Raw genomic sequence first — 25,933 nt, 5'->3', positions numbered from 1 at the left:
GCGCTTCACTGGGGGCTTTAGTCATTCCACCAATGCACCAAACTGACTTATTAGCATAGAGATTAAACGTCTAATAGCACTGAAACGGCACAAAAGGATGAAGGGAAGACGCTTACCATCATCTTCAGCACCCTGTGAGCTATAGAGAGCTTAAGTATAGCTAGAATTATCTAACCTGCTGATATCTATGTGAACCCAGCCTAAGCACCCATCTTTATTAAATTCTACATAGAACAAGTTTAATTTAAATGATAGAACAGTATTAGGCTATGTTCCCACACAGTATTTTTGGTCAGTATTTTGCAAACAAAACCAGGAGCGGATTGAAAACACAGAAAGGCTATGTTCACGCACTGTTTAGTGAATGGCCGCCATTAAATGGCAAATAACGGCTGTTGTTTTAAAATAACTCCAATTTGGCATTAAATGGCGGCCATCCAGTAAATGTCGAACTATGAACATAGTATTTTACTCTGTATTTTGCTACCAAAACCAGGAGTGGATTGAAAACGGTGTGTGAACATAGCCATAAAATATAGATTTTATTGACCTATCATTTCATGCGCCAGACTAAGATCAGCAAGGAGAACAGCAGGAAGCAGACTGGGCAGCCAATCTGCCTAGGAAACCGATTTAAACCTGAAGATACTGTGGAAACGACTAATCTGGTATCAAAGAAACCAGCTACTTTTAACTGAGGAACTACCAAAAGGTGTTGTGCAGCTGTGCATGCACCACTCATAGTATACAGCAAGGAGTACACTGCACGGCAAACTTGCAGTACAAGCAGCATGGGGTTAAATCCATAGGAAATACTTTAATTCTGCTGCAGATTCATTGCATATTTGTGGCTCAATGGCAGGCCAATTCCAGATGTGGTGGGTGTTTTCTAAGGGCACAGTCACATGTGGTACAAATTTTTGCAATAAGTCTGCCTGAAAATGGTTTCCAGTTTTAATGGAGTTGTTTTGAAGGCAAGCACTTGGGTTTTTGTCAAGGTCCATCCAGATGGGGCAATCATAAAAAATTCTGCCGTGTCCAAATATATAGTTACGTTTTAATAAAAAGTGTTTTATAATATTTAATTTCAAAATTTAATTTATATTTAATTTTAAAATCCATGTAAAAATTGCCACAAACTTGCAGCAGAACCTGCACAAGAAAAACTGCGTAGTACACGAAAGCTATATGTTCAGAGCACATTCACGGGGCTGGAACTGTAACCCGCTTTAGGGTAAATAGAAATGTTGGAGTTCCTGTCAGATTCATGCACAGGAACTCCAAATTAGTATAAAAGTTCATGTAAATCTCTTTAAAGAAATGGAAATTTATAAAGTGGCTTTGTCTGGTCGAAAACAAACAAATTGGTGGGCAGCAGTGAGTGCTGCAACCATAAAAAGCAAGTGCCACTCACCCTGTGCTGGATGTTGATGGGCGAGCGCCCCTTGTTTGTTAGGTTGGCAGCACTCCCTTTCACCCACCTTTTTTTTTATTATTATAATAATAATAATAATAATAATAATAATAATAATAATAATAATAATAATAATAATTATTATTATTATTATTATTGTTAGTACAACCCCCTTTAGAACCAGATTTTCTACTTTCATGCCAAGATGAGCAGAAATTTACCAGCATATAGTTCAGGTCCATACACTGCTCCAACTACAGGACTGAGTTTCCAACCTGGAAAAAACAAACAAACATAAGACCAATGACATTTTTCTGCTGTGTATGACATACTATGATTATTAGCCAAAAATATGGCTGAAGTGAAAGTTGTGTTACGTCTTAGTCCATGTGCCCAAGTGGTAGATATTTGATGTGTTGTGACCATAGTCTTACAACGGCGCAGAAACAGGAGAATTATGCTGGCATACAAACAGGACTTTGGCCAAAACAAGCTCAATCCAAAGTCCTATGGGAGGGTTTTGTATGAACAAGTGTGTCAAAAACCATGCCAGACTAAGGCTGCATTCACACGGACACATTTATAGCAGTTTGCTTTGTACTGGGCTGTTCAGTGTTTTCATGGATCTCCAATCCGTTCCATTTGAAAATAGGACATATCATAACTCAGAACGGAACAGGTTCCCCATAGAAATCAATGAGATCCGTGTTTTTCACGGATGTGACATCAGTGTTCATCCGTGAAAAACACAGATGTGATGTAATCAATGTAATTTAAAATGCTTTAAACAGATCCGTGACAAACACAGACACGGATGCAAAACTGATAACAATGGTTTTGCACGAATCATGGAGGTCACTAGCAGACCACATTCACAGACCAGGAAAACCACTGAACGTGTGAATGCAGCCCAACCTAGCAGTTTTCAGGTTGTACACAGTTGAATATTGGCCAAATTTGGCCAATCATGCCAAACTATTTTTTTCCCGCAGCCATGGAAACCCAAGTAATTACAGGCGATGGTTGGCCAATCATCGTCTATTTGAACCAACCACTACCCTATGTGTATGATCAGCCTTGTGTCGGCAGTATGATTATATAATAAAAAAAAAATTTATATTATAATTTTTTTTTTATTTATTATTTGCATTTTCCAAATAAACAAATAAATGAACAAAGGAAATAATGACAGAATAGCAATCAGGATGTGCAAAGCAATGCAGTATGGTTAAAATAACTGTAGTTATCCCTTAATGACATTACGCCACTACCCCTGAACATCTTCAATACAGAGGATTTGCTTTGGCGTATTAGGCAATAGATGCTAAATAAAAAGGTACAACTATACACACAAATCAGCAAACTACTAAACATATAGGTGAACACGGGCCGGTTTCCTACAGCTTCTCCGTTCTATCAAAGGAGCTGAAATATGTAAGAATCCGTCACAGGCAAATGAGTGGCACCTCAACAGACCCCACTGACTTATAAACGGCTTCATAGGGTCCAATCATCTTAATAGTAACATCAGTGCTGCATGCTGTACGAGTCCTATTATATAGTGACAATCGTAACGGATCGCAATTTCAAAGTTACTTTATAAAATGCTCGATAATGGAAGGGGGGAGGAAATGTAGCCAGTATATTTAAAAATAGTTCCGAAAGTCTATTTAAAAAAAATCTCTGTAGTCAAGCAGGTGTTGTAAGGAGAGAAAAAATAAATCCAGCAAAAAGACATGGTATAAATTATATTTGCAGGTCTACCATCATAAGACGGACCGAGTATAGTCAGAGGTAGTCAATATTTGTTCTATATAAGCCTACAGTTACACATAAAAAAAAAGGATTTTGATGGTTTAACGCATGGGTTTCCAAACTGCGGCCCTCCAGCTGTTGCAATATTACATTTCCCATCATGCCTGGACAGCCAAATCCAAAGCTTCAGCTGTCCGGGTATAATGGGAATTGTAATTTTGCAACAGCTGGAGGGCCGCAGCTTGGAGACCCATGGTTTAATGTGTACCTGTAGTGTACCGGCAAAACATGATGCAAACACCCAGCTATAGGTTTCCTAAAACCAGATCAAGTAATTGCAGCCGTTTTGATTTGTGCCTGACAACTAGGTCCACATTCATGTAACTTGTGACAAGTTGAGATGTTTAAAAAAAAAAAAAAATTACATTTCATAAAAAAAAAAAAAGGTCCGGCGATTATTTTTATTAAAGTATTGTATTGCCCCCCAAAAGTTAAACAAATTACCAATATACACTTATTACAGGAAATTCTTATAAAGGGCTTTTTTCCCTGCACTTACTACTGCATCAAGGCTTCACTTCCTGGATAACATGGTGATGTCACTTCCTGGATAACATGGTGATGTCACTTCCTGGATAACATGCCCCGACTCCCAGAGCTGTGTGGGCTGTGGCTGCTGGAGAGGATGATGGCAGAGGAATGCTCAGTGTCCCTCCAGTACCCTGTGTCCCCCTGCCATCATCCTCTCTAGCAGCCACAGCCCGCACTGCTCTGGGAGTCGGGTCGTGACATCACCATGTTATACAGGAAGTGAAGCCTTGATGCAGTAGTAAGTGCAGAGAAAAAGCACTTTATAAGCATTTCCCATAATAAGTGTATATTGGTGATTTGTATAACTTTTGGGGGGCAATACAATACTTAAATAGAAAAACTTTGCGAGGCTTCTTCTTTAAATGCAATAAAAAAGGGGGAAAATGTGCCACAACCATTAATGTTGAATATACTGCACTTAAGCTTAACTGTCATTTTTTTTTTTTATTATTGCAGAAATCAGTAGTATAAGCGATTTTAAGAAACTCTGTAATAGGTTTAATCAGCCAAAAAAGCCTCCTTCTGTACTCAAGAAGCAATCTCCCAGCCTCCCCCCCTGACTTCTTATCTGTGCATTATCAGGCAAACACATCTTCATTACAGAGAAGCCAGTGAAGACGGGCTCTGCTCTCTGCATTCTATCCTTATGGAGGGGGGAGGGGCTGAGGGAGATGAGGGAGCAGGAAGAGGTGACATGAAGGTCCCCTGTTTGTAGACTGTCTGGGCACCTAAGACGCAGGATTCTGGGGTCAGAAAGGTCAGTGCTTATCTATGAACTTACTGAGAGAAGATTCCAGGGTGTTGTGCTGTGCAGGACTGCTCCGTGCTCAGTCACTCCTAACAGCCCCTCCCCTCTCCATAGCCACATAATGGAGACAGAAATCCTGCTTCTTCTGAAGTGAGGGGGGAGGCTGGGAGATTGCTTTTTCAGTCCAGAAGGAAACTCTTTTGGTTTATAAAACCTATTACAGAGTTTCTTAAAATCGCTTAAACTGTTGATATTTAATGTTTTTAAAAAAAATGACCCTGAAATGACTGTTACGCTTTAAAATTACTGATGCTACCTGTAGGTTTTGTCCAGGATTAAAATTGTTACCAATGTTGTATGGCATTTCAACTGCAATACCACAGACAAACTGAGGACGCAAGTGGCAGCATTTCTGGAACACACCTATTTTTATTTTAATTCTGGACAAGCCTTTTAATATTTGCCTTTTATCAACAATGTGTGCAGCTGCCATTGGTTACATTTTGGTATAGGCTATAAATCGATATTCAGCTTATTTTATATGTTCAGCTACCTTCATGCAACTTTGCTGCATAAAAGGGGTCTATCTGAGCAAATGTTGATTGCTGATGCAGTTTTTCCTCAAATTGCAAACAACTCAAACATGAGAAATCTGGAAATACAGGTCTACACCTACTGCTGCATGTACCTAACTGCAGGAAGAGGGCAAAAAAAGGTTTGCATGCAGATTAAAAGGGGTTCTCTTGGGAGGGAAAATTGGTTTGCATGATCAACTGGTACCAAAGTTAAAGGAGAAGTCCGGCCAAAATTAATTTTTGATATGTTGTTACTTATGAAAAGTTATACAAATTTCTAATGTACATTAATTATGGGAAATGCACATATAGAGCTATTTCCCTTAATTTAGTAGATCAGGAAGTGTTAGAAATATCTCTGAAGAAGTGACGTCACGACCCAGGGTGTAATTCCTATGGAGTGTCCAGCAGGGGGCGCTCTCTATATAGAAGTCTATGGGACTTTATTGTTTCTATGGGTTTCTATGTAATGTAATGTAATGTAGTGTACAGTGCTTTATTGAATGAATACATCTATGGAATACTTTGGGGAGCAAGTGTCCTTGCTCCCAAAAGTATTGCATAAATGTATTCATTCAATACATAGTAAGCCCGCCGATCCGCCGCATTTCCGCCGCATTCCCGCTGATCCGCCGCATTCCCGCCGATCCGGACCATATACATTGAACTACAGCTCCCATCATCTGCTTCTAGTATGAACAGGTGATGGGAGCTGTAGTTGGGTAAGGGATATCACATGCCGCCGGGCGCAGGGGGGAGCCGCTCAGTACACAGCAGCTCTCCCCCCTCCTCCTCCTTCCGGGATAACTTCCGCCTATACCAATGCCGAGTCCCTGCCTGGCCGCCGCTCTCCGCTCTCATATACCGGCTCCCGGCATCAGCGCGGACACCAGGATGCATCGGGAGCCGGTATGTATGGGGGGGAGAGCGGAGAGCGGCGGCCAGGCAGGGAGTCAGCATTGGTATAGGCGGAAGTTATCACGGAAGGAGGAGGAGGAGGGGGGAGCGCTCCTGTGTACTGAGCGGCTCCCCCCTGCGCCCGGCGGCATGTCATATCCATTACCCAGCTACAGCTCCCATCATCTGCTTCTAGTATGAACAGGTGATGGGAGCTGTAGCTGGGTAATGGATATGACATGCCGCCGGGCGCAGGGGGGAGCCGCTCAGTACACAGGAGCGCTCCCCCCCCCCCCCTCCTCCTCCTCCTTCCGGGATAACTTCCGCCTATACCAATGCTGACTCCCTGCCTGGCCGCCGCTCTCCGCTCTCCCCCCCATACATACCGGCTCCCGATGCATCCTGGTGTCCGCGCTGATGCCGGGAGCCGGTATATGTGAGCGGAGAGCGGCGGCCAGGCAGGGAGTCAGCATTGGTATAGGCGGAAGTTATCACGGAAGGAGGAGGAGGGGGGAGCGCTCCTGTGTACTGAGCGGCTCCCCCCTGCGCCCGGCGGCATGTCATATCCATTACCCAGCTACAGCTCCCATCACCTGTTCATACTAGAAGCAGATGATGGGAGCTGTAGTTCAATGTATATGGTCCGGATCGGCGGGAATGCGGCGGATCAGCGTGTGGCGGATCGGCGGGAATGCGGCGGAAATTCGGCGGAAATGCGGCGGATCGGCGGGCTTACTGTGTATTGAATGTATTGAATGAATACATTTATGCAATACTTTGGGGAGCAAGGACACTTGCTCCCCAAAGTATTCCATAGATGTATTCTTTCAATAAAGCACTGTACACTACATTACATTACATTACATAGAAACCCATAGAAACAATAAAGTCCCATAGACTTCTATATAGAGAGCGCCCCCTGCTGGACACTCCATAGGAATTACACCCTGGGTCGTGACGTCACTTCTTCAGAGATATTTCTAACACTTCCTGATCTACTAAATTAAGGGAAATAGCTCTATATGTGCATTTCCCATAATTAATGTACATTAGAAATTTGTATAACTTTTCATAAGTAACAACATATCAAAAATTAATTTTGGCCGGACTTCTCCTTTAAATAGACTTGTAAATTACTTCCAGTACTTATCAGCTGCTGTATGTCTAAAGAATGCTACTACCCTTCTATTCCTCCTCCTCTACAATTTCGTAAAGCTCTGCCGCCCTACCATGGCATCAATTCCTTGTGGGGACCAGTAGAGAGGTGTAGACATAAGAATTTTTTTTTTTTTTTTTTTTTTTTTTACAAAAAAGTGAAAAATCTCACCATTTCCATAAGGAGTCACAGTTTTTTTATTGGTCATCACACGAGCTGTTGCATTGTTGACCTAGCGCAAATTCCGCAAGTGGAAGGGAAAAGAGATACAGTTAGGATAATCACAGCTTACAATTGACATGCAGAAGAGTTCTTCATGCAGAAAGCCATTCAACCCGCAACAGCATGCACTGGCAAGGCAGGGAGACATGTATTACCTATCACACATGCAAACACACACACAAGGTTACACAGGAGTGAGTGTGTGCACGGGTATACATCTAGAAATAAAATAATAAATAAGTGTGTATGTCTAAGTAAGACAAATATGTGCAATGTAATTGGGCTCTGCGGCTTATAACACTTGTTAGAATCTATTTAACTTGGATAATGTCCACAACCTTATTTGTACTTTTTTTTCCCCCTCTAAATATTTATTTTAATTTTAAGATACTTTGCTGTTTAAAGCCTGCCTATGCTTAGAAGAACAGTTGACAAATGAAGGCAAGGCTGGCTACGTTTTTGCAATTTTATTTTTTTTTTCACCCTTTTTTTCCAAAAAAAAAAGATGAAAAACGGATTGCAAAAACGTAGTGTGAACAGAGCCTAAAATGCTTCATCTCTCAGGGTCTCAGTGTCGAGACCCCCATTGATTATTACAATGCATGGCTGCAGACAGAGCACGCTTTAGTCCCCAGGTCACAGTAAGGCCCTATTGTACGGGCCGAGCTGGAGGAGCAAGCAAGCGTTGACCTAGCAGATCAGCGCTCACTTGCTCCTCGTTGCCCGCTTGCTGCCAGTGAGTGGGTAAGAGAGTGGAGCTGGAGGAGGGGCCCAAAGTAATGGTCAGGGTGGCCCATAGAAGGTAGCAGTGGTCAGCTGCCCCCGCTGCTACTGCCCAAAGTGACAGCCCGCAGACCATCGCTATCGTTCCAGTTTTATTCAACATGTTAAAAGACAAGGGTCAGCTGACATAGTGCATGTCAGCTGATCGTTGCCTTTTCACAGCAGCTATTACACCAAGCAATTAACAGCTGATAATCGATTGGTGTAATAGGGCCTTAAAGGGGTTATCCAGCAAAAAACTCTCTCATATCAACGGATATCAAAAAGTTTTATAGATTTGTAATGTACTTCTATTAAAAAGCTGCTGTGTCATTCAGGAAATGTTTTATTTTCAGTCTGACACAGTGCTCTCTGCTGACTGGAACTCTGTCTCAGTTTTCTATTAATCCCCATAGAAAACCTCTCCTGCTCTGGACAGTTCCTGTCTTGGCCAGAGAAGTCAGAGAGCGCCTTGTCAGACTGAAAATAAAACAACATTTCCTGCAGGACGTACAGCAGCTAAGTAGTATGGGAAGACTTGAGAATTTTTATTAGAAGTAAATTACAAATCTATATAACTTTCTGACACCAGTTGATTTGAAAGAAAAAGATTTTCGCTGGACAACCCCTTTAAGTCCTTTCTCTGGATTGTCTTATAGACTTATAATAGGGTTTTCCAGAGAAACAGGAGTGTTGCTGGTAGCGTTACCCGGAGAATCTGGACAATTTGTTCCATGATTCCGGTCCACAGCACATTACTATCTGTGACGGACAGTCACAGAACATGTGAATGACCCCCTAAAGTGCAATTTACTTCTCCTTGCTTGTTCTAATGGCCGGTGGGGATCTTGGCCCTGATCAAAACTTTGACCCTGGCAAACAGGTGATACTGATTAACTATATAGAGCATTGGACATCAGCAGGTTTTGCCCAGAAAACCCATTAAACACCATACTCCCATACACCACTTCAAAAAACCAAAGTGGTAAAAAAATTTTATTTTTAAGACTTCTATACAGTTCCTATTTTTACAACTGACCTCTAACCCCAAATGCTATGCACATTTTTCTACTAGTTTTCTTCTGTTCCAGTGAAGTTATTGTTGTGTCATTTTAATATGATTGGACATTTATATAACAATTTTTTATTTATTTATTTTTTTAATCATACGCATGCTTACTGCTTTACGCAAAATCTTAAAGCACACCTGTTACCAATCCTGAAAACGAGTCGGGAGATGAGCGTTCTAAGCAGGTTCTCTCCCAGCTCTACATCATGTGACCAGGACGGACACTCACAGAGCAGGGACAAGAGCGTGCAGCAGCTCATTCTCAATCAGTCGGGATTGAAAACATTTTTAGTGGCAGGTCCACTTTAAGGCAAGAGTCACACCTCTGTGATATACGGTCTGTAAGCTCATTGTATATCATGGATGGAACTCTGTCCCATCATTTATTATGATGCAGTGAGCTCCGGGACAGCTAGAGCAAGACGCTGCTGAACTGTACGGCTGTGTCAGCTCCATAGCTTAGTGCTTTAACCGTCCGGAGCTCACTCTATCATACTAAATTATAGGCTTAAGGGACTGCTGATGGAATATTAGTTTGTTGATTAAACTTTTGTTTTATATGGAAAAAGAGCCCTGGAACGACATCACCATCACAGCTGTATCAGGAACTGTGCCTAGGAACCCTTTTCAGCTATTACGAGACCACTGTCTGTTACGAGCAATGCAAAGAAAGTGTATAGACAACTCCCAAACAGATCAATGGGGGTCAAATCAGAGTGCCTGGCTGTCAAAATGCTATTTATATACAATGTGGAACTCTGCAGATGCTATTCGTCAGCCCAGCATTGTTATGGCCCTACAGAATAGGCCACTTAATGGCCGCCATAAAAACACGGTGTGCAGTCCCTTAAAGGGAACCTTTCAGCAGAGTTTTAGCTCTTTAACTACAGCATGTTGCTTTAGTGCTTGTAAATACCTTTGTAGTCATGCTCCTATTCATAGCTTTCAGTTTACTAGTGATGGAGGGGGGTTAGGCTGGGTTCACACTGCGTTGTTTTTTTTTGCAAAAAACGGATGAAAAAAAGGGATGCATTTGTGTGCATCCGTTTGATCCGTTTTTCCATTGACTTCCATTGTAAAAAAAAAAAAAAAAAATGGATCAAAACTGATCCGTTTTTTTTACGGACACAAAAACGTAGCGGACACTTTTTGTGTCAGTCAAAAAAAATCCGTTTTGATCCATTTTTTTTTTTTTACAATGGAAGTCAATGGAAAAACTGATCAAAACGGATGCACACAAATGCATCAGTTTTTTTCAAAAAACGGATTGCAAAAACGCAGTGTGAACCCAGCCTTACCTGCCACACGCTGCTGACTTATAGTCATCTGGGCAGTGCTGCAGGGGTGGCCATTCGACGTGTCCTCCCTAAACATGTCCACATCTGCCATGATAGGTGTTGCACGTGGCATGTGAAGTTGGTGTTGGCACTACCAAGCAGGATGTTAATCAAAGCATGATGGGCAGTATACCACAGTTTGTTTTTTTTTGCAGTATTTTGAGGCCACAAATTTATGTTTTACAGGACCTTTCAGATGATTTGAATTGTGGACTTTTTTTTTATTAAATCGGCATATAATTTTTGGCAAATTACATTTTTTTGGAACACTCAAAAATATGCTTTGAAAAATGTCCCAAATTTGGTGCTATTTTGGCATGTAAACTGTAAACTATGTATAGATGTAAAATAAACTTGGACCTGTCAAAAAGGAAGACAGTGGTGCCATGCCCACTCTGCGCTGAACACCCACTTGGCGTTTGTCCAAAAAGACACAATTTGCAAATGCCAAGTGGGTAGAGTTCAGCGCAAAGTGGGCATAGTACAGTCTTCCTTTTTTAGACAGATATACAAGGCGTAGATATGATAACCCCCCCCCCCCCCCCTTCTGTACACATAGCCTACGAACCCACTACTGCAGCCGCCACCCAGTTGACCATTGTCAATTTCAACAGGGTTATTCCTACAGGAGGTATTCACAAGCACTATAGCAGCATGCCACTAGTTTATTTGCTCAAACTTAAGACTGTATCCCTTTAAAGGGATACAGTGTGGCACAAAAATATGAATATTCAGTGCACATGATAGTATTTTATTATATTTGAAGTCTAAATTTATGCTTCAGCACAACTATTTGTGTATGTAAACTACAACTAAAATTGGCAGTGTACAACTACTAAATTAGCCGCTAGTGTTTAACAACTATTTAATGAAGTCTATTGTGTTGGGGGGGGACAACGACAACAAACAAACACACATGGTGTAGTACATTATAATATGCCCACTCTCTCAAAGTAAACACACATGTAACTCAAGCCCTCACATCTTACAAAACGGGTATAAAAAAGCAAGGCGGACAATAGGCATTTGTGGTAGGTAGCATGCAGATAACAAAAGCACTCTCCATTTCATAAAAAAGAGAAATTAAATACAAAGCAGGGACAAGAGAGACAAATGGAAAGGTATGGGAGAAACAGGAATAAAAATAAACAAAACTAAAAAAAAAAAAAACTAAACTCGTTCTTGTGTGGAGTTAAAGCAAAGCTTAACCTTACTGGGATATTAAATGAGTATTCCAGCATCAGCAAACACATTTTTATTTTCTGTAGTCAGTTGTCTGAATGACTATAATGTGCCGATGGATGAAGAGACCGCTTTCAATGATGTAATTGCGCCTGTTCGCATCCACCTTTGGCTCCACGCTTCATTCAATTATTTATTTCAAGCCGATCCATAGGTTTTTTTTTTTTTTTTTCAATGGAGTTAATGTCAAGGCCAAAAGAGAGTGCCTATTTGTCAAGCATCCGTCAGGACCCTTTTCTGTTTTCCGCCTCTCGACAGGAAAGACAAGTGGAGGCTCAATTTTTTTTCCCTACTAATATAAAAGAATCCTGACAGATGGACAGATTTATATTTTTTTAATATAATATAATAAATAATATATAGCAAGAAGTGTATAGTAACAGGATAGGTACACTGTTGCACCATCCAGCTTGACACTTTTATGTGAAAGAATTTAACTGACAAAAATACGTACATATACAGTATATACATATACAGTATAACAATAATCACTTGGATACTTCGGAGTCAAGCGAAGCAGGAGTGGTATTACATTGTTGGTCTCTTCAGCTATCCACACATTAAAAGGGAATTGATCAGCACACAAAAAAAAGTAGAAGAAAGTTGTATAACTATTCATTATAAATGTAATAGTTATTTGTTGATATTGGAATACCCCTTTAGAAAACTACTATAGAGAATTTTCTACTATGAAATACTACACAAAGCCAAAAAGGAATGTTTAGATACAGTTTTTTAAAAGAACCAGGATTTTAAAGAACAGCGCCACACCCATCCTTAGGTTGTGTGAGGTATTACAACTCTGCTCCATTCACTTCATTGGAAATGAGCTGCAATACCACCAACAAACTGAAGATGAGAGGGGGCAGTTTCTGGATTAAGCAGAAGTTAATCCCTTTTAAAACACCAAGAGGCCACTACATATATCCACCACTATGTAACATGTATGCCATGGTCCACATGCTAATGATGGATTCTATAGCAGTGTGACATGTTATAACATTCCTATTGGCAAAAATATTTCCAGTAATTATATGAGCACCTTCTTTAAAAAAAAAAGTTCATTCTGCAGGCAGCCTAAGCTAGAGATGGAGGAGCTACACATATTTGTGAAGGGGGGTGGGGGGTGGGGATTGATTCCTCAATCCATCCTGAGCTTAGGAGTCCAGTGGGCAGTCCAATCACAGAGTAGAACCACCCCCTGGACTCCTAAGTCTAGAATCAAGTAGAAGTTTAAATTACTAGTTATACATATAAACAAGAAATATTCATTATGCCAAGCTAACCCGGCTCTAACGGGTTGCCTGCAGATAAGACTTTATCCACAACAGGCACTTGGAACCTTTGCACCCCCAGTTGTTGCAAAACTACAATTCCCATCATGCCCAGACAGCCAAAGCTTCCCAGGCATGATGGGAATTGTAGTTTTGCAACAGCTGAGGGGTGAAGGTTCCTCATCCCTGATCTACAATACTGTATAGTAGTTTGCAGTGCTATAGATATCCCAGTATAGTTTTGGCAGGAAGTGAATCACCTATATGTGCACCAAAACTAAGTAGTAAGACCAGAAAAGAAGGATGGGTCGATGCAAAACAGGGTTGCTACCAACAGAGAAGTTTAGACATATACGTTAGGGATTAGGGGGAAAAACAATGTATAGAAATAAAATAACCAGAAGGGAAAACAAAAGTAGTAAAAAAAAAAAAAAAGGAAACCTAAGCGGATTTGTTAGTAAATGCATAGTGTTATTCTATACACACAGTGGCTGCTACTAACAGAACAGTGAACAAGCACATTGCTATTAGGAAGCAATTCGACATGACTGAAAATTTTGAATAAATTCTTTTTAAGAGGGATTCACCAAGATAGGTAATAAATATATGATCACCGCTAGTGGGGTTCGGGGGGAACCAGCGCCTTTACTAGAACAGGAGTTCAAAGTAGAGTGTGAACCCAGCAGCAGTCAAACATTGCCGCTACATACAAACTTAAAGGGACCGCTGGGGCCCCAGCAACCATACATCTCTCACCTACCAGTGGGAAAGCCTCTTTAAAAAAAAAAAAAAAAAATGTAAAAATGGGGAAGAACATTTAACGGAACAAGAAAGAAACTGGGAGAAGCAGCGTCGTAGTAGGCAAAGTTCACACCACTTTTTCAAACTGATATTTCTACATCAAAGTGATGGCCTATGGCTAGGATAGGTGATCACTTTATGATTAGTGTGGGGTTTGACCTCAGACCTTAATGATACTAAAAACTAAGGGGACAAAGGGCTAACAGATACTAGATAAAAAAAAACAAAAAGGGAACATTTGACTTATTCGGTCCATAAAATTTTGGTTTACACTGTCAGCAATTTGAAAAAAAAGTGGTGTGAATTGAACCTTATGAAGATTTTTAAAACAAAAGATAATAGAATAAAAAAATAAAGCATATAAACAAAAAACACCAGTTTACAGTTAGTACCATGCAAAGACATTAAAGCTACATGGTTTAAAGTGTAAGAGTCGTTTCAGAATAAGCAGTCGTGTGCATCTTTCACCAGATGGCTCCACCTCCAATTCTCACTTTTCCTTGAGTTTTTCTCCACAATGGGTGGAGACTAGCCGCTACGTCGTCTCCCATACACAAGAGAAAAAGGAAATACAACTTACCCCATCTCCATCACATAACTCAAACGGCTCCAAGGACATTACATAGTGCCAGGGAATTTTTAATTGGTATACGATAGTGTAATACTTACTAGAAGCAGCAATATCTGTGTGTCTGAATCTATCTCCTCCCCCTGCCCTCTCCATAGACTTCTATGGGCAGCATGCAACCTGATCTCTCAATGAACTGATAAAATACATCTTCAGAGAGACAGCAAAGATGACAGATTACCAGTCAACCAAGTAGGAGTGATCAATGAAGGAGGAAGAAGAGGAGAAGAGTCTGGTACGTGGAGGAAAAGGTTTTTTTTTTTTAGAATAAAATTGGTTACTGCTTAAACAAGTGAAACGACGGTTACACTTTAAAGCTGCACTTGTGGTAGAGGCGTGGGACTGTGCAAAATTCAGCATTCTGGTCAAGGCAAACATGGAGCTCAAAGTGTATAGAATGTATTCAATGGCATTGGTGAGGGAAAAGAAGGAGATTGATCTTCATATTAGAAAAGAACTGCAGGACTTATTACATTTGTCTCCTGTAAAGGTTAGTTGATAGCTAATATAGTGTTTTATCAGTATAAGATAGGCAGACAAACTAAGATAAGGAACAAAGTATTTTCACTGAGGAATTTGGGAAAACAGAATGGATGATAGCTGAATGGACAAATTAGGAAGTTACATAAGCTTATAATACATGAGCTAAACAGGAGCCAAGCAATTAAAGATAATCAGGGCCATATGAAGAACTGCAAGAAAGAGAAGACAAGTGTAAAAAGGAAGGATAGAATGGGGTGCAGCTGCTGGCATTTAGCAATCTTTCAGTTTCAGGTAAAGACATGCACCTCGATTTTTCGCCCCTCAATCACCGTGCTGTGCAATTTCTCCCGGGCCCGGTCAGCATCCGCGCTAGTTTCAAAAGTTACAAAACCAAAACCCTGCGTGCAAAGGGGAGACATACATGCAAATCATTAGAGAAGGGAAGGGGGAAGAAAAGAGAAGGGACAGGAGAGGTGAAAAGGAGTAAGGGGGCATAAGAAAACATCAGCCGCCAAAGAGCCAGAATTAAAAAAAATAAAAACTTAAAAAAATAAAAAATAAAAAACACAGAACGTCAAAACCTCTTATTTGTTTTAAACTTGGCAACAGTGAAAGACCAGAAAACACAGAGCGCTAATCTGTCATGTTGATGCTCTTCAGACACATGCAATGTGAGGGGCAGTGACAGTGAATATACCTCCAGGGAAAATGGGGAAAAGGGAAATAGAAGGGGAGGAAAAAAAAAAAAAAAGCAAAAATAATAAAAAATATATATATATAAGTGGCCATTTTTAATTCTGATTCCACATAGCTGAATGGGATGAAAGATATTTACCAAATTTCAGGCAATAACTGGATATTGTTAATGGGTTTACAAACCCAACAAGAAATACATCACCTTAAGCAAGTCCTTTCACAGAGACTGGATAATCTTTATTATTTTTATTTTATTTTTTTATTGTTTTAATTCACACAGCTGTTAATGTAGCCCTGCTCCATAAATTCATGTAGACCCTTCACTTTGGAAGCATCTATCATTTTTGTGGAAAGAGGAGTGTCTTTAAACCATTTGGGAAACTGGCGATCCATAAGTTATCTGTACCATAAGTCACATGACTAGATTTTTGGAAAACGCAGTAAATTTTTCTCCAGTCCTAACTGGGCACCAAGAACGTGTAACTCAAATATCGACAGACACGTTCAAACTGGAGCTGGGCAGTTTGTTAAATAAAATACTTTCCAGCCAAGATGTTACAGATTTCGAAGTCAAATCCTAGAACTGCTCCTCTGGGGGAAAAGCCAAAAAAAAAAAAAAAAAAAATACTGTAAGAGAAAAGAATATAGGAAAAAAAATAAATAAAAAAAAGTCCTAAAACTCACAGATTGAGCATGCAGAATTTTTGCCTTCGTACAATCCAACATGTCAATTCTTTGGGGAGATAGCGGAGTGCGCATGAGACCTCTTATAGAATCAATGGGAGAGGCAGAACTTCAAGCGGCGGCACGGAGTTCACTTGAAATTCCGCGCAGATTCCGTAGTGTGAACATGCTCTTATAGTCTCCCTCCTAAAACTTCCACCAGTCAACTGGATGGCTTTATTGACATGTGTACAAATTTAAAAGCGGACTGAATGCCCTAATTGTGTACCCAGTTTGTTCTCAGATCCAGTTATGAAGGAACTTGTAGGAGTCGGCACTTGCTGGTAAAAAATTTTTCCGTTTACTGATAATCTTGATAAAAAGTCATCACAAAAGTCCATAAAAGTGCAGACTCCAGCAAGTGCCGACTCCGACAAGGTCCACTGGTCGTGCACTACCCAGGTGAGCCGGTTACCACCATCTGCTCAGACCCAGTTAGCCCAGATTAAATTGTAACTTTTTCAAACCTACTGTGTCTCTCTTGCTGTCAACACTATTGTATTACAGTTTTTTAAAAGGTGGCCAGGCGGGTGCGAGCTGTGGAATGGGCAACGGGTTTTCTGTTGCCATTCCGTAGTGTGCATGCACCCTAAAAGGTGGGTACGTGATGACCTCCAATATTTGGTGGATTTGCCATGTGGTGCCTGCTTTTTGGACTCATACGCTCTTTACTCTCCAATAGAGAAGAGCACAACTCTAGCATGCTCGAGCCGGATTGCTTGGCATTTTAATAACGGTGGCTAATGAAGTTGAAGTCCTGAAAAACATGGATATAGCCATAGGTCAAAGGCTGTATCCATGTTTTCCCAGAATCCCTAGGGCTGCATCCAACTTAGTATTAAAATGGGAAGCAATCCGACTCGAGTCGTGCTCTTCTCATTTGGAGTGTAAGAGTCCAAAAAGCAGGCACCACATGGCAAATCCACCAAATCAGCCACAAGTATTCAAATGCTGAGCGATCTGACTCAGGCTAGAGATGATCGAACAGTGTTCATGTTCTGGTTCGTACGAACTTGAACCATTGGTATTTGACTCCCGCTGCCTTTCCGTTCCGTGGGGAAGGTGGAGACAGCCCGAGTCCCGCCTGGAAAAAAGGAATACAGCCTGGGCCATAGGCCTGTCTCCACCTTCCCCACGGAACGGGAAGGCAGAGGGAGTCAAATACCGATGGTTCAAGTTCGCACGAACCTGAACATCCGCGCTGTTCAATCTCCTCTAAGGGTCCTATTCCACGGGCCGAGGAGGGCCCGATCAACGATGTAAACGAGCGGCGATCTGCTAGATCGCCGCTCGTTTACTGGGCCTATTCCACGGCCCGATGATCGTTGAGCGAGGGCTGCAAGGACATGGTTACGGTCTTCATTCCCGGGTCCCGCGCGCTCTATCTTCAGAATGGCCGGTCCATTCTGAAGATAGAGGGCGCGGGACCGGGGGATTAAGACAGCGCAGAGAAGACCCGACAGGTAATGTATGATGCTGCTTGTCAAATCGTCAGTCGCCCGCCGCACACCGCTATTCAACCGTAGTGATGCGCGGTGGGGGGGGGGGGGGGGGGGAACGATGATTTTAGGTCTGGCCCTAAATTAATAATCAGCCTATGACACAATCATCGGCTGATCGTTCTCTCTATTTCACCAAACGATAATCGGACGATTCGGGCCAAATGGGGCAGATTATCTTTACTGTGGAATAGGGCCCTAACTCTGGCATACTCAAGTCACCCTTCTCTCTACTCTCCAGTGTTCTGAATAAAAACAGTCTCCCAGTTTGTCTAGATGTATTCTAGCCACTATGCAAATGGAAGTCTCTTCCTTTCTCGCTAGAAGTGGTGAAAATAAGTTTTTTCTCGTATAACCATCATATAAAGCAGTGCTTCTCAATTCCAGTCCTCAGGCCTCACCAACAGGTCATGTTTTAAGGATTTCCTTAGTATTTCACAGGTGATATAATTATACTCAATGCATCAGATATGATCACAGGTGTCCTTTGCATGGGAAATCCTCAAAACATGACCTGTTGGTGAGGCCTGAGGACTGGAATTGAGAAGCACTGATATAAAGAATGGATGGTTAAATTGCACGTATGGACTTTATCACTAGCCACAGCAATTATGTGTAGTTCAAGCATGCGTTTCCTATGTTCTCTGACATAAGCATTCTTGGCAGAAGAGAAGAGTTATTCTCTTTTGAGTTTTTTTTTTTATAATTTTTTTTACCAATGTAAAAATAAAACCGTATCCCCGTAACCCCTTTCACCATGCTATTACTTGAAGAAAGCTGCCATGTTTTATCTAATACTGGATAACCCTTTTAAAAAAGGTAAAATTCCAGCCAACCCTACATAGAGATACCCTATGAAGCACTTTGTTCCAGTCTTACGGTTGTCTTGGCTATCCTTCTATAACAACCAATTAACATTTTATGAAATTGGCCGCAGTGAGAGAAAAATTCGATTGTAAGCCCCACCGGGGACAGTGATTGATGTGACTAATGTGTGCAGAACACGTTGGCTCTATATAAGCAACGGGAATTATACATTTCAATTCCAAAGTGCACTCTAGCATTGAAAGAATTGAAAACATGATCTGCAAGCCATGTCTCAGAATGCTAAAAAGTGAAGACAAAAAAATGTATCCTTGCACGACTGCTTGTATTCACAACTATATAGTAACTTTTTATGTAACGGAGGAGCTTTTATGGATGTTCGACATGTTACATGGCTGAAATACCTGCAACAGCTTTAGCATTTCAGTATAGTTCACCAGCCATATTTAATTTCAATTCTGTGAAGGCTACTGGTGCCTACCAAATAGGTATTAAAATAAAAAAATAATTTTTATTTTTTTTTTTTAATTAGGCTTCCCTGTAGACGAAAACACGTAATAAATTAATTCTCTACAATTCGTCAACCAGTTTATCATGAACTGCAGAGGATTGAGGTCAACTACAAGTGACGTACAGATAAAGCACAAGGCTACCACATGTGGTTATCCTATGCGGTAACCGCATCCTGTACATTCAATCCTGATAAACTACAGGCTGCAATCTCTCGAAGCACAATAGCTTTAAAAAATTGTTACCAGACTGAATTTCCATAGGGATGGTCATTGCACGCATGCCACAAATTTAACAAAAATCAATCATTGTGGCATGAACAATGTAAATCAAAGGCAAGGAACGTATACTGAAAAAGCCAGGTGCAGCAGTTTTTTTTATGGCGTGAGTAATAGAACTATACCTTTTACCATCAACCAGTTTTTATATGTAAACGGGCCTTTAGTAATGCCAATCTAAAGACAGGTGTGGCAGTTTTTGGTAGGAGGCAGCCATGTCTTTTACATTTTTAAACAACCCTTTTAGGGCTGGTGTCACACTCTGCAGTGTTTTGTTGTTTTTTTTTTTTTAGAGTCAAATCCAGGAGGAAGCAGGTTCCTGTTTCTTTTGAATCCACTCTTAATTGGGACTCAAAAACAGCAGTGGCAGACAAGAAAAAAAAATTTAATCTACCGTGTGTGACAGCCACCAAACAAAAACTTTTTGATGGAGTTTAAAACATTGCATGTACTACTTGTTGGTTTATAACAAAAACACCCATTTCCATTGTCATTGCCCATTAAGAATTCAGCTTAAAATTAGGACTGGGAATCAGACTTCTGATGGCAGATAAAAAAAAAAAAAAAAAAAAAAAATTATCAGAAAAAAAAGGTGGGTAGAAAAAGATTAGAAGAGGCATATATTATCCCTGTCTGAAAAAGTAAAAATTTACCATGAAACTGTAAATGTTAATTTATAACCGAGAAGGATTTTCCGTTTCCTATGGACTGTTCAGAATACAAAATGTTATCAAAAAAACACAAATAAGAACACAAAAATAGAAATAAGAACAAATCACTTTTTTTTTCTCATTTCAAAAGATTTCGCAAACAAAACCTTACTTTGAGAGGGGAAGGGAGCATAAAAAGTATTTGTAATAAATAGCTGGGATTAGAAACAAGCCTAGTAATGCAAAGATCAGTGATTTCACTAAAATACAGACCAACACCCTGTAGGGTTAACCAGTTCTAAAGAGTAAAAGGGAAATAAAAAAAAGTTGTCCATAGGCATCCCATAACGGAGGACATAGTTACCTGAACAGATGATTACTATAAAAGAACACATATGTAGTCACAAATTAGCATGTATACAGATGCTGCATATAGTTTTAATTTTAAAATAATGGAAGAGGAGGGGGAAAAAAAAAGCATAAGCTGTATATATATATAAAAAAAAAACAAAAAAAAAACACAACAACCAGGCAACCTTGCTTGCGATATCTTTTGAAATTGGCCATTTGTAACCATGAATTTCAAGTTCAACATAATCGTCTCATAATAAACTCAACACAAATCATGTTTTTATTGCTCAGTTGACCGATGTTGTAGTCTACATCGAGGAGGAAGGGAATGCAAGTTTACTTTCTTCATAGCAGTTATCAGCAATTGTGCCGAGCAAGAAAATGATGCTCCGCTTGTTTTAGGATTTATAACGGCTAATAATTGCTATATACAGAAGATGGATACTCAATCTGAAACATAATAAACTAGTACAATGCTCTTACGTATCATTTGTAGATAGTATGGGTAACTTGGCCAGAGGGTTTAACCTAGGCGGCTATGGACATTTGCAGGCTTTATTACATTGTTGTTGTTCATTCAATAAAATTCATTCAAATCTTAAATTTTTGGACAGTTTGTCTTCTCTAAGCGATATGCTTTACAATACAAAACAAGCTGCGGGATGACAAGTAGTATTCCTTCCATCAGCCAATCAGCTCTGACGGCTCTGTCTGTAGCAACCCCCTAACAACGTCAAAAGTTACTGATCACAGCGGGTCTCCCTCTAATCCAGAGATACAGCTAGTAGGTGTGTGCAGCAGTGCCCTCAACTCATTCATGCCAAAGACTGTATAGAATTGGATTTGATTGGCAGTCAATTACTGCCTAGTTCAGTCTCAGGATGCTTAATCTCTGGATTGAAGGGGGTCTGAAGACGGAGACCTGATGCGATCAGGCACTTTTAAAGGTCAGATGACAGCGATGCTTTAAAAAAAAAACAAAAAAAAAAAACAACATGTAAAGTTTTAGACAGTGTTGGAAGGTGCGATTGGCCGGATTATCGATTGCTAAAACAAAGGACAGAAGAGCACAGTGTCCCCCCGAAAGTCGAGCGCATACTGCACAGACACAAAGAAAGTCTCAGACTTTTGCCCAGTCCATACTCCATTTCTGCTCGGCTTTCCTCGGAAAGTGGAGTGCACACAGAGACCGCTCAGGCGATCGGTAGTTTAATGTTTAGGTACAATTTAATAAAAAAGGTTTGCAGTGTTTCAGAGGGGAGACTCTCTTTCTCTTTGCATCAACAAAAACGGATGCTTCCAAACTGGCGCTGCCCTGTGGAGTTTGACAGATCGAAAAATCTTGATCTCAACATGTGTGTTCCAAATATAATGGGATGAAGATTTGTTGATCAATTAACCTCCATGGGGCAGCACCAGTTCGAAAGCATTGGTTGTAGTGGAAGTAGGGAGAGTCTCTCTAGTGAAGCCATTTTAAGGGAATGTGTTGCCTAAATTTATTGATTAGATTAGATACACACACTGCAACAAGATTTTTTTTCTAATCCATTTTCTGATTGTAATTTTTTATTTTTATTACAATATTTTGCAGGCTACTAGTTTTTTTTTGTTTTTTTTAACAGCATTTAGTGACATGCTTTACGGCAAGCCTGATGGACACAGACACAACACACATCTGCAGACCTCATTCTTTGTAGAAGTCCCATTGTAACCTCTGTAGAGGTCATTCTACAAGGCACAGAAGGCTAAGCCATGAACATTATCTATTGTCTATTTATTGGTGTCACCTTTCGCAGTAAATCTAGTGAAAAGTAGGGGCAGCTGGAAAGAGATTTGTACACAGACAGAAATTTCAAGCTTAGGGCCGTATTACATGGCCTGATGACTTGATGTAAGCTTACTGAGCCCATAGACTGCCTGATAACCCTGCAGCAAGGGCTGTGTGTCTAATACATATCGTTAGCGATGTCCGTGCAGCCCTCGTAAAACAATAAAATTTACACATACCTCTCCGCACTCCCTAATGTCCTGCTAGCTTCAGCCCACTTTATGTAGTGGACAGTGCCATGCCAGTGATTGGCTAAGCGGCCTGTCACTTCAATCACTGCAGGGAGTGGGCTGAAGCTAGCAGGACACCAGGAACGGCGGAGAGGTAAGTTTATTGTGTATTTCTTTACACAGTCAGCTGTCGGCCACGCATTGCTATTATGCGTAGTGATGCACAGACAGCGGCTGATGATTTTAGGCCAGAACCAAAAGACACGATCAGCTGATGATCGTTGTCTTTAGTACACAGAGCTATGATCTGCAAAAATCGGCCTTATTCTGTGGATTATCGCCCCATGTATTAGGGCCTTTAGGTTTAAGGTGTACCTGTCGTTCAAAACTTTTGACGTGTCAAATTTTTTTCTTAGATCAGTCTGGGTCTGAGTGCTCACGCCCGTACAGATCGGGAGATATAGCGGATATATATATATAGTCGGGCTCCATAGGACCAACTTCTTTACAATTTAGAGCGGAGAGTAGGCATTCTGCAGCGTGTCTTCTCCCGAACGGTACGAGTCTGAGCACTCAGACCTGAACTGATCGAAACATTTAACATGTCTCTATGACATATCAACAGTTTGTATAACGACCGGTACTTTAAGCCTAGTGGCCAGAATAAAAACGTTATTTTATAGGTTCCTTAAATCTTAAATGGCAAAACTGAAAATCTGAAAAGCAAAAACATAAGATCTTGATTTAAACAATATGTCAATCATAATTGTTGTTCTATAACAGGGATGGGGAACCTTTGGCCCTCAAGCCTTTGCAAAACTACAATTCCCATCATGCCTGGACAGCCGAAGACTGATGGATATTATAGTTTTGCAACAACTATTGTCCCCTTGCCTCCCTAAAACACAAAAAAAAAAAGCATACAACATACAACACAAAAAAAGTCTGCCATAATGTCCATAGCCTTTCAACTTATTGGGAGGTGTCCTCATGTCTCCTATACAAATGCTGCTCACTTTATTACTAGTATGTACAGGTTCCCAGACCTTCAGGAAGTTTTAAAGAAAAAAAAAAATTATAAAATAGCACATAGGCTTCTCACTTAAAAGAATTGTGGGAAGCCTAAGGAATGACAAGGGACACTGACACTAAAAAAAAATAAAAATAAATAAATAAATAAAAATCTGCATACAAGAAACCAGAAAATGTTTTGCCTTGCAAAGTTCAGAGCAGCCTGAAGGAGTTTACCATTATCTGAAATGGGTCTTAAAAATAAACAAACACTCATTATCTGGAGTGAGAAGAGTTAATGTGACAAAAGTTAAACTTGTGCATAAAAGCCACCAAATAAGCAAAAACTGCCTGTAGAGCGGTTGGATAGATTTTAGTCTCCCCGTTTCGGCTGCAGAAGAAACCTGGAACAGATTATACTGCCACGTATTCTATTTGTTCTCCTGACACAATTCCAACAGGAAAATGGGAATTGCAGTATGAACTTATACGTGTTAAACTGAACCAGATGTGGAAAGAACTGGATTAAGTTACATTTGTTTAAACAGATGTAGCTTTCATAATTTTTGAAAACTCTAGCCTTCCATTCCTTTTACTTTTTCATTCCTTTTACTTTTTCTTTTTTTTTTTTAATATTGCTTTGTCTACTCTCCCCTTCCCCCCTTTTTACTTTAACTGAATGTGTTAAGGGGCAGGGGGAATAGAAGGGAGATGGTATAATAATGTTAAATTTATAGGAAGAAAAAAAATTGCTGACTACTTTTTACTTCTGGAAATTAAAATTTTATACTGCAGAAGAAGAGTTTGCATTGTTGTTTTTCTGACTTTCATTCTATTATTTAAACTTTGTCCTATTGGCAAGTGAGCGCATATGCAAACATCTGAAAGGGGGAAAGAGAAAATAAAAATGGAACCAACTTTCCTGAACCTCTGGGAATGTACTTAGGACACAAACACATTATAAAATTTACATCTGTTGTGTTGGTTAAAATCTTGCTTACCTTTGAGCCTCTTTCGTTAAAAATTATTTCTACGTCAAGAATTTTGCCAAATTGCTGTAAAAAAATAAAAGTATATAATTATAATAAATATATAAAATTTTTATTTCTTGCCAAGGTCTAAAAGCTATTCGTAACAGAATTAAATCTGGCTACTCACCCCAAACATTTGGCGTAGATCGGGGTCTCGAAAGCGAAATGGTATGTTGGACACGTGAAGCCTTTTCGGAGTTGGTTTCGTCTCGCTGTTGTCGCTGTTTTGTGTTTGCGGCTGTTGCCCTTCTGGCTGAGCTCCATCTGTCTGCTAGCAGGAAATGAAAAAAAGGCACACACTAAGAACAGAGCTACGTCATCACACTTTGGGATAAGAATACAGAGTACAGCATCAAATCCTCCAGTTTTTTACGACTGTATGTGCACACTACGGAATCAGTAGGGATAACTTCCAGCGGATTCCGTGCACGCTCCCGTTTGAATCTCCTCCCGCATCATAGGATCCATTCTATGCCCAAACAATTCTTTGGGTGGATGGTGGAATTGGCCTGCGCATAGAACTTTAGGCGGGAGCGCAAGGGAGTTGAGGAGGGCATAATGCTCAGGAATTTATCCTCGTGGATTCCGTAGTGTGCACATACCCTAATACCACATTAAGACAGGACAGTCTGGATGCAGATTTTTTGTACAAGTCCCATATAGAGCTAGGAAATAAAGGTTTTACATAGTGCAATTCACAAATGTTGGGGGGGGGGGGGGGGGGGGGGCGGTCTGGAAATCTGCTCAGATGATACAGTACAGAGCAATATCAGCATGCAACACATGGCAGACACATTGGTTATGCTCAGTGAAAATTTTCCAACACTCATTTTGGAACAAAGATAAGCCTAAGGACAGATCCCGAGCACCGATACAAGATGAATTTTACATCTGCATTACAGAATACAGTCCTGACCCAAATGTGGATCTACCAGCTCCAGCTGAAGGCATCATAAAATATATAATACTTCCAGATGAAATTTTAGCCGTGTGGTCCAGCCAGGCCTTGCATCTAAAAACCGGCCATAGGGTCTTATCCATAGAGTTGCATCACTGTATTTGTTGCTGCATGCTGCACAATTATAGAATCTGGGACAGACAGTACATATGTGAATAGAGCTCTAGTTGTCTAGTCTTTAAATGAAACAGGGTGCCTTTACACGTAACAGATCCGCAGTGGATTTGGTTTTCCTCAAACCCCACAGTAGGAGGTGTTAAAAAAAAAAAAAAAAGTTCAAAAGACAGTCCGATTTTTAGTTTTCCCCTCGTTTTTGGACTAATTTTGCCTGTAAGGCCAGGCTCACACTACGTTTTTGCAATCAATCTTTTTAAAATCTGTTTTTTTTACAAAGAAAGAATGAAAAATGGATGAAAAAACTGATGCACTTGTGACTTCCTTTTTTTTCT

General features: G+C 40.4%; 1 protein-coding gene across 12 annotated transcripts in view; it reads right to left on the bottom strand.

The window, feature by feature from the left end:
- RBFOX2 (RNA binding fox-1 homolog 2) overlaps positions 1 to 25,933 on the bottom strand; it is a 142,965-nt gene that overhangs the window by 43,377 nt on the left and 73,655 nt on the right. For 6 of the 12 annotated variants that reach the window (XM_069967367.1, XM_069967373.1, XM_069967369.1 and 3 more), the window contains exons 3-7: positions 24,654 to 24,797; positions 24,497 to 24,550; positions 15,260 to 15,352; positions 7,308 to 7,368; positions 1,636 to 1,689 (exon numbers count right to left, since the gene is read on the bottom strand). In XM_069967367.1, the coding sequence (XP_069823468.1) occupies positions 1,636 to 1,689; positions 7,308 to 7,368; positions 15,260 to 15,352; positions 24,497 to 24,550; positions 24,654 to 24,797 (406 nt within the window). The remainder of the gene's footprint in view (positions 1 to 1,635; positions 1,690 to 7,307; positions 7,369 to 15,259; positions 15,353 to 24,496; positions 24,551 to 24,653; positions 24,798 to 25,933) is intronic. The other 6 variants (XM_069967370.1, XM_069967375.1, XM_069967376.1 and 3 more) reach the window with 2 other exon arrangements.

The sequence above is a fragment of the Dendropsophus ebraccatus genome, chromosome 4 (assembly GCF_027789765.1).
Source record: "Dendropsophus ebraccatus isolate aDenEbr1 chromosome 4, aDenEbr1.pat, whole genome shotgun sequence".
NCBI classification, from domain to species: Eukaryota; Metazoa; Chordata; class Amphibia; order Anura; family Hylidae; genus Dendropsophus; species Dendropsophus ebraccatus.
The sequence above is the reverse complement of the archived record's forward strand: the minus strand, read 5'-3'. Positions and strand labels throughout refer to the sequence as shown.